The sequence below is a fragment of the Pipistrellus kuhlii genome, unplaced genomic scaffold, assembly GCF_014108245.1.
Source record: "Pipistrellus kuhlii isolate mPipKuh1 unplaced genomic scaffold, mPipKuh1.p scaffold_m20_p_38, whole genome shotgun sequence".
NCBI classification, from domain to species: domain Eukaryota; kingdom Metazoa; phylum Chordata; class Mammalia; order Chiroptera; family Vespertilionidae; genus Pipistrellus; species Pipistrellus kuhlii.
Window position 1 is genome coordinate 3,425,049 of NW_023425538.1, and position 14,305 is coordinate 3,439,353.

The following is a 14,305-nucleotide window of genomic DNA, read 5'->3' on the forward strand; positions in this document are numbered from 1 at the left end:
CCCTGAGTGCGCAGCCGCACAGGGGGGGGGGGGGGCGGAGGGGGGGGGGGGGATAGCTCCACCGCAGACTCTCTCTACGCACCTGGTCCTGTTTCTTGTTCTTCCACCAACGCCAGGTGGAGTCGTGCACCGGGTCGGCATAAGGCTGCAGAGACCACCAGCACCGTGAGGCAGACGACATTCCCACACCCGCCCCAGCCTCAGTCCCAGCCCAAGCAAAGTATCACCACATCGCCTGCCCTGCACCCACCCGGGGTTAGCGCCGGAAAGCCGTCCCCCAGAGCCCGGCTCCAGCCCGCCCCCGGCCCCGCTCAGCCTCCGACAGGCTGCTCCGCTCCGTTCCCCTCCGCGGCTTCTTTCCGCTCCGCAGACGCCGCCTTCTGGTCTCCGCAGCTCCGCCTCCAAGCCCTGGCGGGGACAGCCTGCCCAGGCGCCCACCTTGTCGTACTTGGAGTGCAGCCAGAGCAGGTAGTAGACGAGGCCCTGATAGATGGCGAGAGAGTTCTCGGTGTGGAAGCCCGAGGGCTCCAGCACCCGCGGCGGCTGCGCCCGATAGCGCTCCCGGCGCGTGAAGATCTTCTGGTCGGGCAGGTCCCGCAGGCGCATCACCGTGAAGGGGCAGAGGTTGGTGAAGGAGAGCTTCGGCTTAGTGCTGCGCAGTGGTAGCGGGGGCGGCCGCTTACTTTTCTGTGTCCCAGGAGCCTCCACAGGCCTGTTTGCCACCCTGCACTGCAGACTCCCCAAATCCAATCCAGTCCTGCTCTTCCTCTCAGCCTCAAACCAGTCTTGGATCTCATCCTAGACTCTCCTCTTCTTAAGAGTCCTTCCACCTCCCTCTTTCTCCTTCCCTTCCCTCCATCCCCGGGCTCCTCGACAGGTGACCAGGGGGTTATTATTAAACTCAGTAAAATCGGACCAGGCAGTCCCTCCCCTCAATCCTAGCATAGCATTCCAGCGCCCTCAAGATGAAGTTCTTCCCTATGACCACTGGCTCACCTTGTCCGCCCTGCCACCACCACGGCACTCTGTCTGTACTACACTTTCTCTCAGTTCTCAAAAACTCAATCTCCTTTGCTTCTCAGAGCCTTTGAACATAGGATTCCCCCGTTTGGAACGACGTCCTCCATCTTATTACCTGGCTAATCCTGCCGCACAGCTCACAACTCATGCACATCTTTCTCTTTGAAGCCCTCTCTGGTGCTCCCTCCCTCCCTGTCTGGGTTAAACAGCTTCTTTGAGCTTCCATTCACCCTGACCTCCCACATCAGAGCACTAAGGCTGTTAGGTGGGGATGGTTTGGTCTCCCTCCAACCCTCTGTGGAATGGGAGCTTTGTGTGGGGCTCTCTTACTACTGCATCCAGCGTCTTCTCACCTTTGATGCTGCAAGGATAGGTGTCTATTGAGCTGCTGGTACATCAGAAGTTGCTCCACAGGCACCAGCCTCTTGATGAGTTGGCCCTGCTGGTTGTTTACAAGGTACACCAGCTGCAGTGGAAAGGAGCTAGTGTCAGCCGCCCTTCTACACACACACACACACACACACACAAACACACACACACACCCGTCTCTCCATAGCCCCTTACTGGCACCTGGTACAGATGGTTGTCTTCATAGAAGAGGGTGACCATGGTCTCGTTGGAGGCATAGAGAGAGGACTGCTGCATCACCTGGAGGCTGACGTGCACATCCCAGCCCACGGATGGGAACAACTTGTACACACGATAGCTGCCCTCCAGGAGGTACCAGATCTGGAGGTGCAACAGCTGTGTGTGTGAGGGCAATGGGGACTCTGACCCCCCCACCCCACCCTTTACCAAGTGTGATGGCCCCATTCCTTGAGGGGTGAGGCTTGGGAGCTCACCTCCAGCTGGAATCGGGTGAGCTCACACCCCTTCTTTCTGTAGAGCCACCTCTCTACTTCCCAGAACCCACCATTTCTGCTTCCAGCTTCCATTCACCATGTTTTCTTTGGTGTTTCTTCTGCTATAGTTTCTATTACTTGCAACTTAAGCCTTCCTAATACATATACTCTCTAATGGATGGGGTTCCTAGGGCTGAGCTTTCCTTTTTTCTTCTCACTCTCCAGGGTCTCAATTTCACTTTGGCCTTAATTTCCCATCTCTGCACTGATGCCCAGCCCCCATGCCCCGAGTACATTTGACTCTAGACCTCACCTTCTCCTGAACCTCAGCTTCCAGGATGTCCCCCATCTCTGTGGCCTCTTCTGTGTGGCCATTCTTAACACACACACACACACACACACACACACACACACACACCCCTTCTCTGAATATCCACAGGTGACTTCCCCTGCTGCAGCCTGACCACTCTCAACTGTCCCTGTCTGGGGACGACTCTATCTTACCCAACTGACCTGACACCCCAATGAGGGCAAGGCCCAGGGCTGACTCGGTTGCCACTGTGCCCCAGCTCTGGGCCAGGCATCCAGTAAGTGCTGCATGTTTATGAAAGGTACACCTGCGTGATGAAATAAATGAGGGCACCCTCTGGAAATCAGATCACATCACTCAGCACAGGTCTCTCACTCTGCTGAGGAACTTTGGAAGACACTTAGCCTCTTTGAACTCCAGTGTTCTCAGCTGTAAATGGAGTTTCTGCTGCCCTTCCCCACCGCCCGGAGGGTGTTCCTTCTCCTTGACCCCTTTACGCTGGCAGGGGGAAAGGGAGACCTCTGGGCTTTGGGGTGGGCAGAGAGGAAGTGGGGAGAGAAGCAGGCAGCCCACCTCCTCGGTCTCTGTGACAATAGCTATTTCTCCATGGAATGAGTTGACCATGTACTTGATGGACAGCTCCTTGGGGAAGTCCGCCAGGTAAATGAAGTTTTCATTGTCATAGCTGCAGGGGTAGAGATGGAAGCTAGGAACACTCAGGCAAGGCTCCTGGAAGATATGTCTTCCCCAGTCCAAGCTAAAAATAACACAAGAACTGTTTTCTCACTTCTCCGCTAGTTTTAAGAGAACATGAAAAGGAAACCTGGGATTTCAGCTTCTGCCCCTGTTTCCAAACCCTCTGGGGGGTCTGTCCATCTGTGAACAGGAGGATTCAGTCAACCTGGCATGTTGCCAACCACCCATGGAGTTGACTCAGGGGCTCATAGGTTCCTGAGGGGTGAAAAGTGCCCTAACCTTCCCCAGACAATGCTTTCTATTGCTCACATAGGTTGGGATCTCACATGAGGGCTCTCCTAGTTCCCCCCAATCTAGCCCTCACCACCCCAGCCTATGTTTTCCCCATTACAGTCCTCATAACGTCAGGACTTAGGCAAACTGAAAGCTTGGTGACTTTGGAAAGGACCCCCACCTTGTGGAGTTGGGGAAGCAGAATATGCCCCTACCTCTGCAGGAGGAAGTTACCCCAGATGAACAATATGTTGTTAAATGAGTTGTAGGACATGCCCTTGGGCACCATCGGGAAGTTGGTGTATGACTCTGTCCCGAGGATCATCAGGAACTCCAGGCCTCGAGCTGGCCAGGGCAGAGGCAGAGTGGACACAACAGTGAGGCGGGATCCCTCCTGGCTCCCACCCACCTTTGAGGCCCCCTCCACCTTCCCCTCCTACCCTCAGGAATGAATTCCGGGATGGTGTAGAGAATGGACAGGTAATCACTGACTACAGGTGAAGAGAACACAGCAAAATCTCCTGAGGCCTTGAGCTTTCAAAAACCTGAAACTAGGCAAGTCATCAGCTTCCCGATTCCTCCCCAAAACCCTACAATGGCTTCCCCTTCGGGCCTCTTGGCCCTTACTGTTTCTTCACATGAATTCTAAGAAGGCACTGCCTCTGAAAGACACATCCAGTCAGGGCACAGGACTTGTCTCCTGCAGCTCCTTGACAGGGGAGTGCAGTGCACAGCCTATTCAGCTGCACATGGCACCCTATTCTCAGTTCAGGTGAAATAAAACCAAACCTCCTTCCTGTGAGCCACAGGCCCTCCCTTATCTGGCTTCTGCTCGACTTCATCTCCCTCCTTTCCCTTACCTGCTCTGTTCTAGTCACACTGACTTCCTCTCAGTTCCTCCAACCCACCAAGCCTGTTTGCCACCACCACCCCTTACCTAGGAGTGACACGAGCAACATTTCCCTCCCATTGTCTGCTATGCACTCAAGCCCCCCACCCATAGTACCCCAACTACCCAGATCGTAGTGGACCATCTGGAAATACTTCTTGGCAGCAGTGTCTTCAACCTCCACCAGCAGCAGCAGATTGTAGTTACCCTCAGTGTACACGGCCCAGGTTATGGAGCAGTTGGCAACTGGAAGGGAAGGGGAGGTCCAGAGCAGCCTGAACCCACCCCTCTCCATCACCTCCTCCCTCTCTGAGACTTCCATCCATCTCATCCCTGTAACTATCTCTTCCCACGACACTGCCAGCTGCCCATCCTTTTCCTTCCTTGTGACCTCTCCCATACTTCCCTGCTCTCCTAGATCCCCACACCCACCCACTGCAGACCTATTTGGGACATCGGTACCTTGTATCCTTTCGCACACCGACTGCTGCCTAGGCAGCCTCTGGAAGGTAACAAGGCCATCTGTGGAGCAGGGCAGTTCCATGTTCAGGCCCTTCCCATTCACCCCAACAGGCATCCCACCACTGTTGAATGCCAGTGCCCTACCCACTTCCTCCAGTCTATGGATTTCAGAGGACAGGTCTCACCTCCTGACCTTCCAGTCACTCACTCCTGGCCTATCAGTATGTCTGTCTCTGGTCACAGTAATTGGTTCAGGTCCAGCCAGGTGACTAAGAATTGGCCAGAGTGCACCCTTAGGGCTAATGAGGAAGAGGCTTCTCTCATTCTCCTGGGTGACCCAAGTCGGTGGGAGAAGATCCTCAAGCTTCTGGGAGCCCTCCTTAACCCCCACAAGAGGATCATCTACCTGAAGATGAAGCTAAATCACAGGGCTCATAATAGTAAACCCTTTCCCAGCACTCACCATGTCCCTAGCACTATTCTAAGACCTTTATGGAAGCCAACATTTTTAATCTCTATATCAATACAGTGAAGCAAGTACTAGTAGTAGTATTGGCCCAATTTTTTTATTAAATGAGGCAAAAAAGAGAGGGTAAGTCACCTGTCTATACCACAGGTGACTTGAGTTGACAGTGTCAGAGCAGTTTCTCTCTAGATCTGTGCCATAATCACTATGCTATACTATCTTGCCAAGAGAGTGTCTTTTTTAAATTTAATAAATCTTTATTGTTCAGATTATTACAATTGTTCCTCTTTTTTCCCTAAGAGACAGTGTCTTGACAATATACCCTGTGAGCCCCTGTATCCAGCCATGCCTGAAGTTGGCACTTTGTCTTTTCACTTATAAGTCCAAAACTTATTTATGCCTAAATGATTTTTTAATTGAACTTATGCCCTTTGAAACCAAACAATACAAAATAATATACCCCAGGCACTATCCCTACAAATGCCTAAGTCCTAGGGCCAACCTCCAGCCTGAGACTCCCTTTTGTTTGTCTGTCTGTCTGTTTGTTTTTGTTTATTCTCACCAGAGGATGTTTTCCCATTGATTTTTAGAGAGTGGAAGTGAGGGGAAGAGAGACAAAGAGAGAAACATCGATGTGAGAGACTCCCACACATGCCCATACTGGGGCCAGGGAGCGAGCCTGAAACCGAGGTGAATGCCCTTGACCAGGAATCAAACCAGAGACCCCTCAGTCCTTGGCTGGCACTCTATCCACTGAGCCAAACTGGCCAGGTCATGGGACTCCTTCTGAAGATACATAGTGAGGGGTGAGAGCCCACGATCAGACTTCTTGGAGGTGAGAGAAAATGGAGGAATCTCTTGGCTGCCAGAGGCCCCTGCCCTTACCTGAAATAGTCCCGAAGTGGACATAACCTTCATGCTTCCCAATGGTGAGGGCCATGATGTACTCGGAGCCATTTCCATGAAAATGCACGGGGCACAGCTTCTTGATGCACTCGTTGGGCAGTACACGAACCCAGCTCCCTGCAGTGGCCAGCATGGGGTTTCAGGCCCAGGCATTTGGACCTGGGCCCCACATCCACATTTCCCTGGCCTTAATGAACCTGTTATCATCCTCTCCCCCTGGAACAGCTGCTCAGTGTGGTGACTGAGGGACCTTTAGCATAGGGTTCCAGCTGACTTTGAGAAAATCCTCCTGACTCACATTCTGTCCCTGAGGTTCCAATTGGGCTTGACCCCACCCTTGCATTCCCCTGGCCAGAGCCATTGGTTCTGAGCTGGGATGTGACTAAGCGGGGCAAATCAGAGACAGTCTGAGTTTGCAACCACTAACAAGAGATGCTCTTTCCTGGCCCCCTGGGGGTATAAAAGTCTGCAGTTGCTGGGAGTCACCATGGCCTTCACAAGAGGGGCCTGTCTAAAAGCTACAGTGAGTCCCTAGATCCAACTATACCTGAAACCAATATGTTCTTGGTTTGTTTTGTATTTTAGCTATCTAAGCTGAGAAAACACCTCCTTTTTTTTCAGCTTGAGCCCATTTTAATTTGGTTCTTCCTACTGGCCAAGTGTCCTAAGTAAGAAAGGAAGAAAAATGAGCTGTTGAGAATATGCATTAACTAATGAAATATAGGTGACAGCAAGTTCCTGTGATCCTATAAATCCAAGTGACCCTAAGTCTAAATGAAATCTTTCATTTGAATTGGGGGGAAACCTAGAAGAACTAAGCAAGCTCCCATTTAAAATGGGGGTGGGGAATATCCAGACCTCGGGCGTCTGAAATCATTTGGTCTGGCCCTGCTACAGTATTAGGGGTGAGCTAATTGAATGTTTGACCAAATATAGCAGGCTAATTTTTAAAAAATATTTTTATTGATTTCAGAGAGGAAGGGGGAGAGAGAAAGACATCAATAATGAGAATCATTAATTAGCTGCCTCCTGCATGCCTCCTACTGGAGATTGAGCCTGCAACTCACACATGTGCCCTTGACTGGAAAAGAACCTGCAACCCTTCAGTCTGCAGGCTGATGCTGTATTCACTGAGCTAAACCAGCTAAGGCAGCAGGCTAATTTTGAAGTTGATAATTTTGTATGGCATGTGAATGATGTTATAAATATCCAAATGGCCCCCTCTGATTTAAAGGATGTGGCTGAGTCAAAGTCTTTCCTTTTTCTCTCTGATCAGTCTCCTTCATGACTTTTCCCGTCCCTTTTTCTCTCTCTCTCTCTGACTCCTATGCCTCTCCCCATCTCCACACCCAATTCCTCTCTTAGTATGCCTTTCTCAGTATGTCTTTTCCTGTCTTTATGACACTGTGCATGAGAGTCTCTCTCTTTCTCTTTCTCTCTCTCTCTCTCTCTCTCTCTCTCTCTCTCTCTCTCTCTCTCTTCCCCCCCTCTCTGCCTCTCTCTCATCTCTGTCTCTCTCTCATCCCTCCCTTCACTCTCAACCTCCCCCAGCTGACTCACACTTCCTGGGAAGGTCTGGATGAAGGCCCCACCCAGCATAGAAAGAGTGGGAAAATGCCCTTCAGGATGGGCAGGGTGATTCAGGACCTTGGAGAGTCCCTCCAACACTCCCTCCTCTCCCATTGGCAATCCCAGCGCCCCCCCATCCGACCCCCAGTGCCACAGTGGATGGGTTCATTAAGGCAGCCCCTTGGGCTCCAACAGGCAGTTCCCTTCTCCAAGATGCCACAGACCCCTAGGCACATGGCCCAGTCCCAATCCTCTCACCGCTGCCATGGTCACTCTCGTGGAGTATGGTATAGTTGCCCGTAAAATAGTAGACAAGCTGGTTCTGCCGAATGAAGAGGGTGCTCTCTGTGGCGATGGCATCGTAGATGGTGGCGGTGAAGTTACCTTGGGGGCAGTAGAAGGAGCCTACCCAGCAACTGTCAATGCTCAACTGCAGAGGAGTACAGCCAGTGGTGAGCAGGTGGCTTTTGCCTCGGCCCCACACCCTGCCTTGCGGGGGGAAGGGGAGTCCTGCTCTGACAACTGCTCCAGATGAACACATGCAGCCTCCTGCTCATTCTGCAGCAGCACCTTAGTGGCCGAACTTCCTCAACATGGACAAGGGAAGGAGATGACCAGGCATGCGCCTGGACCTTTGTGTGTTCCCTCAATTTAAATAGTGTACAGAGTGTTCAATGGCCCCTGGGTGTTGTACCATGTAGACGCAAAAGATCCAATGCTTGGCCCAAGACACATACTTAGTAATCCTATTCTAACTTGAACACAATTGACTGTCAGGCTGACACTTTCTGAACTTACTGACTGATCACTAACACTGGCAGTATCACCAACAGTGGGAAAGCATCAGCAATGCAGGGTTCTCGCCTATAAGATTGAATCTAAATTTAATCAAGCTTTTAGATTGGCAATATGTTGTGTTAAGTAATTGTGTTTCCTTCCCCAATTTATATGTTCAAGCCCTAACCTCTCATGTGACTGTACTGTATTTGAAGATCAGACCTTTAAGGAGATAATTAAGGTACAATGAGGTCATAAGGTGAGGCCCTAGTCCTATTAAACTGGTGTTCTTAGAAGAGGAAGGCACACCAGAGAACTCTCTGCATCATGCACACAGAGAAAAGACCAGGTGAGGATACTTTCTGCAAACCATGGAGAGAGGTCTCAGCAGAAACTAAATCTGCTGGCACCTTGATCTTGGACTTCTAGCCTCTAGTACTGTGAGAATATAAATTTCTGTTGTTTAAGTCACCCAGTCTTATTATGGCAGCCTGATCCAACAAATACACAGGGTCAGAGGAACAAGTGAATTGATTGATTCTATGAAGAACCAAACAGCCAAATACTATAGGATAAAAGGCCTTGTTTCTCAAATTGCCTTAAAAAAAAGGGGGGGGGGGGCGGCTGGTAGTGGACAGGGTTGGAGAGCAGACACATAGGTGAGAAGGGCTTTAAGAGACTTAATAATCAAATGCAGTGTATTGATCCTGATTCAAACGAAGAAACTTTAAAAGACATTTTTAGATAATTGGGGAAATTAGTCTAAATTTCCCAGCTTCCCTTGCAGTTGTATAAGATAGGAAAGGGCCTTAAGATCTGGTTCTTTCTACTCTTGCTAAATGTTAAGATGTAGCACAGTATTTTGCAGACTAGTTGTATACAGGATGAGCTGACAAGATCCTAACCAGATAAGCGTATCCAACTGCTAAGGAGAAATTAACATTTAATTGACTAAATCATGTATATAAACAATGGCTAAAGCCTCCCTTTAGGGAGACAGAGCTTTGGATTTGTAACCTTTACTTGATGCAAGCAAATAAAACTACCTGGCTACAACCATGTCTTGTTCTTCAATAGAACGTGTCAAGCAGCAAAGCCCTTGAGTTAGTTAAACAGTTGGCACAGCCAATTGACTAATTCCTCACTAATGGAATGTAAGTGGAAGTGAAATTTGCTTAAAAGAAAAATGCTTGCTCTTTCCCTTTCCCATTGGCTGGAATATGGACAGGGGCAGAACCCATCTTCCATCATACATATGTGATCAGCAACTGGAGCCTAGGGGATGGTGAAGCAAGAAAAGGGAAGGAAGTATTTAAGCTATTCCCTTTCTGTCAGGATCTGTTTGTTATACCATCTAAACCTGACCAACAGCACATTGATGAGAACAGCACAGAAGGGAAATTTCTATGGAATCCCAGGGGCAATTTGGGAGTGGTTAGTTAAGGAAACAGGAAGAAGGAAAGAAGAGGAGACAACAGCATGGGAGAAATCCCCATGATTAGAGAATGAGAATAAATGAGCGTTTATTTTGGAGTGACAATTTTTTTTTTTAATTTTTACTTTTTTATTTTATTTTATTAAATATATTTTATTGATTTTTTTACAGAGAGGAAGAGAAAGGGATAGAGAGTTAGAAACATCGATGAAAATCATCGATCAGCTGCCCCTTGCACACCCCCTACTTGGGGATGTGCCCGCAACCAAGGTACATGCCCTTGACCGGAATCGAACCCGGGACCTTTCAGTCCACAGTCCAACGCTCTATCCACTGAGCCAAACCGGTTTCAGCTATCTTTATTTTTTATATATAATAAATCTTTATTGTTCAGATTATTACAGGTGTTCCTCTTTTTTTCTCCTCCCATAGCTGCCCTCCACTTGATTCCCTACCCGAGCCAATGCTCTTACCCCCTGCCACTGTCTTCATCCATAGGTGTAAGGTTTTTGTCCAATTTCTTCCCGCACCCCTCAGGTCCCTTTCCCCCTGAGAATTGTCAGTCCACTCCCTTTCTATGTCCCTGATTCTATTATATTCACCAGTCCATTCTGTTCTTCAGATTTTTTATTCACTTGATTTTTAGATTCACTTGTTGGTAGGTATGTATTTGATGTCTTTTTGTTGTTCATAGTTTTTACCTTTATCTTTTTCTTCTTCTTCCTTTTCTTAAAGAATACCCTTCAGCATTTTTTTTATTAAATTATTATCTGTGTACATATTTTAACATTGCCCCCCCATACATACCCTCCCTCCCAGAGTTTTGTGTCCATTGGTTGTACTTATATGCATTTATACAAGTCCTTCGATTGATCTGTTATCTCCCCCAGATCTTCCTACCCTACCTGCTGTAATTTGACAGTCTACTTGTTGCTTTATTCTCTCTATATCTATCTTTTGGTTCATCAGTTTATAATGTTCTTTATTATCCATAAATGAGTGAGGTCATGTGGTATTTCTCTTTCATTGACTGGCTTTTTTCACAAAGCATGATGTTCTCCAATTCCATCCAGGTTGCTGCAAATGATGAGAATTCCTTCTTTTTTATGGCAGCATAGTATTCCATTGTATAGATGTACCACAGTTTTTTGATCCAATCGTCTGCTGATGGGCATCTAGGCTGTTTCCAAATTCTAGCTATTGTAGATTGTGCTGCTATGAACATAGGGGTGCATATATCCTTTCTGATTGGTGTTTCTAGTTTCTTGGGATATATTCCTAGGAGTGGGATTACTGGGTCAAATGGGAGTTCCATTTTCAGGTTTCTGAGGAAACTCCACACTGTTCTCCACAGTAGTTGCACCAGTCTGCATTCCCACCAGCAGTGCACGAGGGTTCCTTTTTCTCCGCAACCTTGCCAACACTTTACGTTTGTTGATTTGTTGATGTTGGCCATTCTGACAGGTGTGATATGGTACCGCATTGTTGTTTTGATTTGCATCTCTCGGATAATTAGTGACTTTGAGCATGTTTTCATGTGCCATTGGCCATCCTTCTGTCTTCTTTAGAAAATATTCTATTTAGGTCCATTGCCCATTTTTTAATTGGATCATTCATCTTCCTTTTATTTAGTTGTATAAGCTGTTTGTAGATTTGGAGATTAAACCTTTATCAGTGGTAACATTTGCAAATATGTTCTCCCACACAGTGGGCTTTCTTGTTGTTTTGTTGATGGTTTCTTTTGCTGTAAAAAAAGCTTTTTATTTTGATGTAGTCCCATTTGTTTATTTTCTCTTTAGCTTCCATTGCCCTAGGGGCAGTATCAGGGAAAAAGTTCTTTTGGCCTATGTCTGAGATTTTGCTGCCTGTGGATGCTTCTAATATTTTTATGGTTTCCTGTCTGATGTTTAAGTTCTGTATCCATTTTGAGTTTATTTTTGTGTAGGTTGTAAGTTGGTGATCTAGTTTCATTCTTTTGCATGTATCTGTCCAATTTTCCCAACACCATTTATTGAAGAGACTGTCTTGACTCCATTGTATATTCGTGCCTCCTTTGTTAAATATTAATTGAGCATAGTGATTTGGGTTGATATCTGGGTTCTCGATTCTATTCCATTGATCTATATGTCTGTTCTTGTGCCAGTACCAGGCTGTTTTGAGAACAGTGGCTTTGTAATACAGCTTGAAGTCTGGCATTGAGATTCCTCCTACTTTACTCTTCTTTCTCAGGATTGCTGTGGCTATTAGGGGTCTTTTATTGTTCCAAATGAACTTTTGGAGAGTTCTTTCTAGGTCAGTGAAATATGCCGTTGGTATTTTAATGGGGAGTGCATTGAACCTATAGATTGCTTTAGGAAGTATGGACATTTTGATGATGTTGATTCTACCAATCCATGAACATGGTATGTTCTTCCATCTGTTTACATCTTCCTCTATCTCTTTTTTCAGTGTCGTGTAGTTTTCTGCAAATAGGTCCTTTACCTCCTTAGTTAAGTTTATTCCTAGGTATCTTAATTTTTTTGGTGCGATGGTAAATGGAATTGCTTTTTTAGTCTCTGTTTCTGTAAGTTCACTGTTTGTATAGAAATGCCATAGATTTCTTGGCGTTAATTTTGTATCCTGCTACATTGCCAAATTCATTTATTAAGTCAATTAGTTTTTTAATGGAGTCTTTTGGTTTTTTTATGAACAATATCATGTCATCTGCAAATAAGGTAACTACTTCTTCTTTTCCAATTTGGATGCCTTTTATTTCCTCTTCTTGTCTAATTGCAAGGGCTAGTACTTCCAGTACTATGTCAAACAGGAGTGGCGAGAGTGGGCATCCCTGTCTTGTTCCTGTTCTTAGAGGGAATGGTTTTAGTTTTTGCTCATTGAGTATGATGTTGGCTGTGGGTTTATCATACATAGCTTTTATTATGTTGAGGTATGATCCTTGTACTCTCACCTTGTTGAGAGTTTTTATCAGGAAAGGGTGTTGGATTTTATCAAATGCTTTTTCATCATCAATTGATATGACTATATGATTTTTATCTTTCAATTTGTTTATGTGGTGTATCACGTTTATTGATTTGCAGATATTGTACCATCCTTGCATTCCTGGAATAAATCCTACTTGGTCATGGTGTATGATCTTTTTGATGTGCTACTGGAGCCAATTTGCTAGAATTTTGTTGAAGATTTTGGCATCTATATCCATGAGGGATATTGGCCTGTAATTCTCTTTCATTGAGTTGTCTTTATCTGGTTTTGGTATTAGGGTGATGCTGGCTTCATAGAAGGAGTTTGGAAGTGTTCCTTCCTCTTGAATTTTTTGGAATAGTCTGAGGAGGATAAGTATTAGTTCTTCCTTGAATGTTTGGTAAAACTCTCCTGTGAAGCCATCTGGCCCTGGGCTTTTGTTTGCTGGAAGCTTTTTGATAACTGTTTCAATTTTTTCCCAAGTCATTGGTCTATTGAGATTTTTATATTCTTCCTGATTGAGTTTTGGAAGGTTGTATTTTTCTAGGAATATGTCCATTTCCTCCAGGTTGTTCAGTTTGTTGGAATAGAGTTATTCGTAGTATTTTGTAACAATCCGTTGTATTTCGGTGGGGTCTGTTGTTATTTCACCTCTTTCATTTATGATTTTGTTTATTTGAGTCCTCTCTCTTTGTTTCTTGGATAGCCTGGTTAGAGGTTCATCTATCTTGTTTATCCTTTCAAAGAACCAGCTCTTGGTTTTGTTGATCTTATGTATTGTTTCTTTGGTCTCTATGTCGTTTATCTTTGCTCTGATTTTTGTTATTTCCTTCCTTCTGCTTACGCTGGGCTTTTCTTGTTGTTCCTTTTCTAACTCTTTGAGTTGCAGAGTTAGATAATTTGTTACCATTTTTTCTTGTGTTTTTTTTGGGGGGGTTTTGTGTTTGTTTTTTTGCAATAGGCTTGTAGGGATATGAACTTCCCTCTCAAAACTGCTTTTGCTGTGTCCCATAGATTTTGGATTGTTGTATTTTCATTATCATTTGTTTCCAGTATGTTTTTAATTTCTTCCTTGATTTCTCTGGTAACCCAGTCCTTATTTAATAACATGCTGTTTAGTCTCCATGTGTTTGATTTCTTAGGGTTATTTTTATTGTAGTTAATTTCCAGTTTTATGCCACTATGATCTGAGAAGATATTTGATATGACTTCTATCTTCTTGAACTTGAAGAGACTTTGCCTATGTCCCATGTGCACTTGAGAAGAATGTATATTCTGTGGCTTTGGGGTGAAATGTTCTGAAGATGTCGATTAATTCCACCTGGTCTAGTGAGTCATTTAGGATTGATATTTCTTTGCTGATTTTTGTTTAGATGATTTGTCTAAGGGTGACAGTGGGGTATTAAAATCTCCTACTATGATTGTATTGCTATTAATCTCTCCCTTAATGTCCTCCAGTAGCTTTTTTAATGTATTTGGGTGCTCCTGTATTGGGTGCATATATATTTACCAGGGTTATTTCTTCTTGTTGGATTGCTCCCTTTAGTATTATTAAGTGGCCTTCATTATCTCTTGTTATGTCCTTCACTCTGAGATCTAATTTGTCAGATATAAGTATTGCTACCCCAGCTTTCTTTTCATTTCCATTTCCCTGGAAAACCTTTTTCCATCCCTTCACCCTCAGTCTGTGTGTGTCTTT

General features: G+C 45.8%; 1 protein-coding gene across 1 annotated transcript in view; it reads right to left on the bottom strand.

The window, feature by feature from the left end:
* The window catches only part of CATSPERG (cation channel sperm associated auxiliary subunit gamma), a 48,541-nt gene that overhangs the window by 19,539 nt on the left and 14,697 nt on the right, over positions 1 to 14,305 (bottom strand). Inside the window, exons 8-18 of the mRNA XM_045570920.1 lie at positions 7,692 to 7,863; positions 5,844 to 5,981; positions 4,493 to 4,552; positions 4,157 to 4,276; positions 3,582 to 3,632; positions 3,357 to 3,486; positions 2,746 to 2,857; positions 1,591 to 1,749; positions 1,374 to 1,486; positions 439 to 652; positions 83 to 145 (exon numbers count right to left, since the gene is read on the bottom strand). Of these exons, the coding sequence (XP_045426876.1) occupies positions 83 to 145; positions 439 to 652; positions 1,374 to 1,486; positions 1,591 to 1,749; positions 2,746 to 2,857; positions 3,357 to 3,486; positions 3,582 to 3,632; positions 4,157 to 4,276; positions 4,493 to 4,552; positions 5,844 to 5,981; positions 7,692 to 7,863 (1,332 nt within the window). The remainder of the gene's footprint in view (positions 1 to 82; positions 146 to 438; positions 653 to 1,373; positions 1,487 to 1,590; positions 1,750 to 2,745; positions 2,858 to 3,356; positions 3,487 to 3,581; positions 3,633 to 4,156; positions 4,277 to 4,492; positions 4,553 to 5,843; positions 5,982 to 7,691; positions 7,864 to 14,305) is intronic.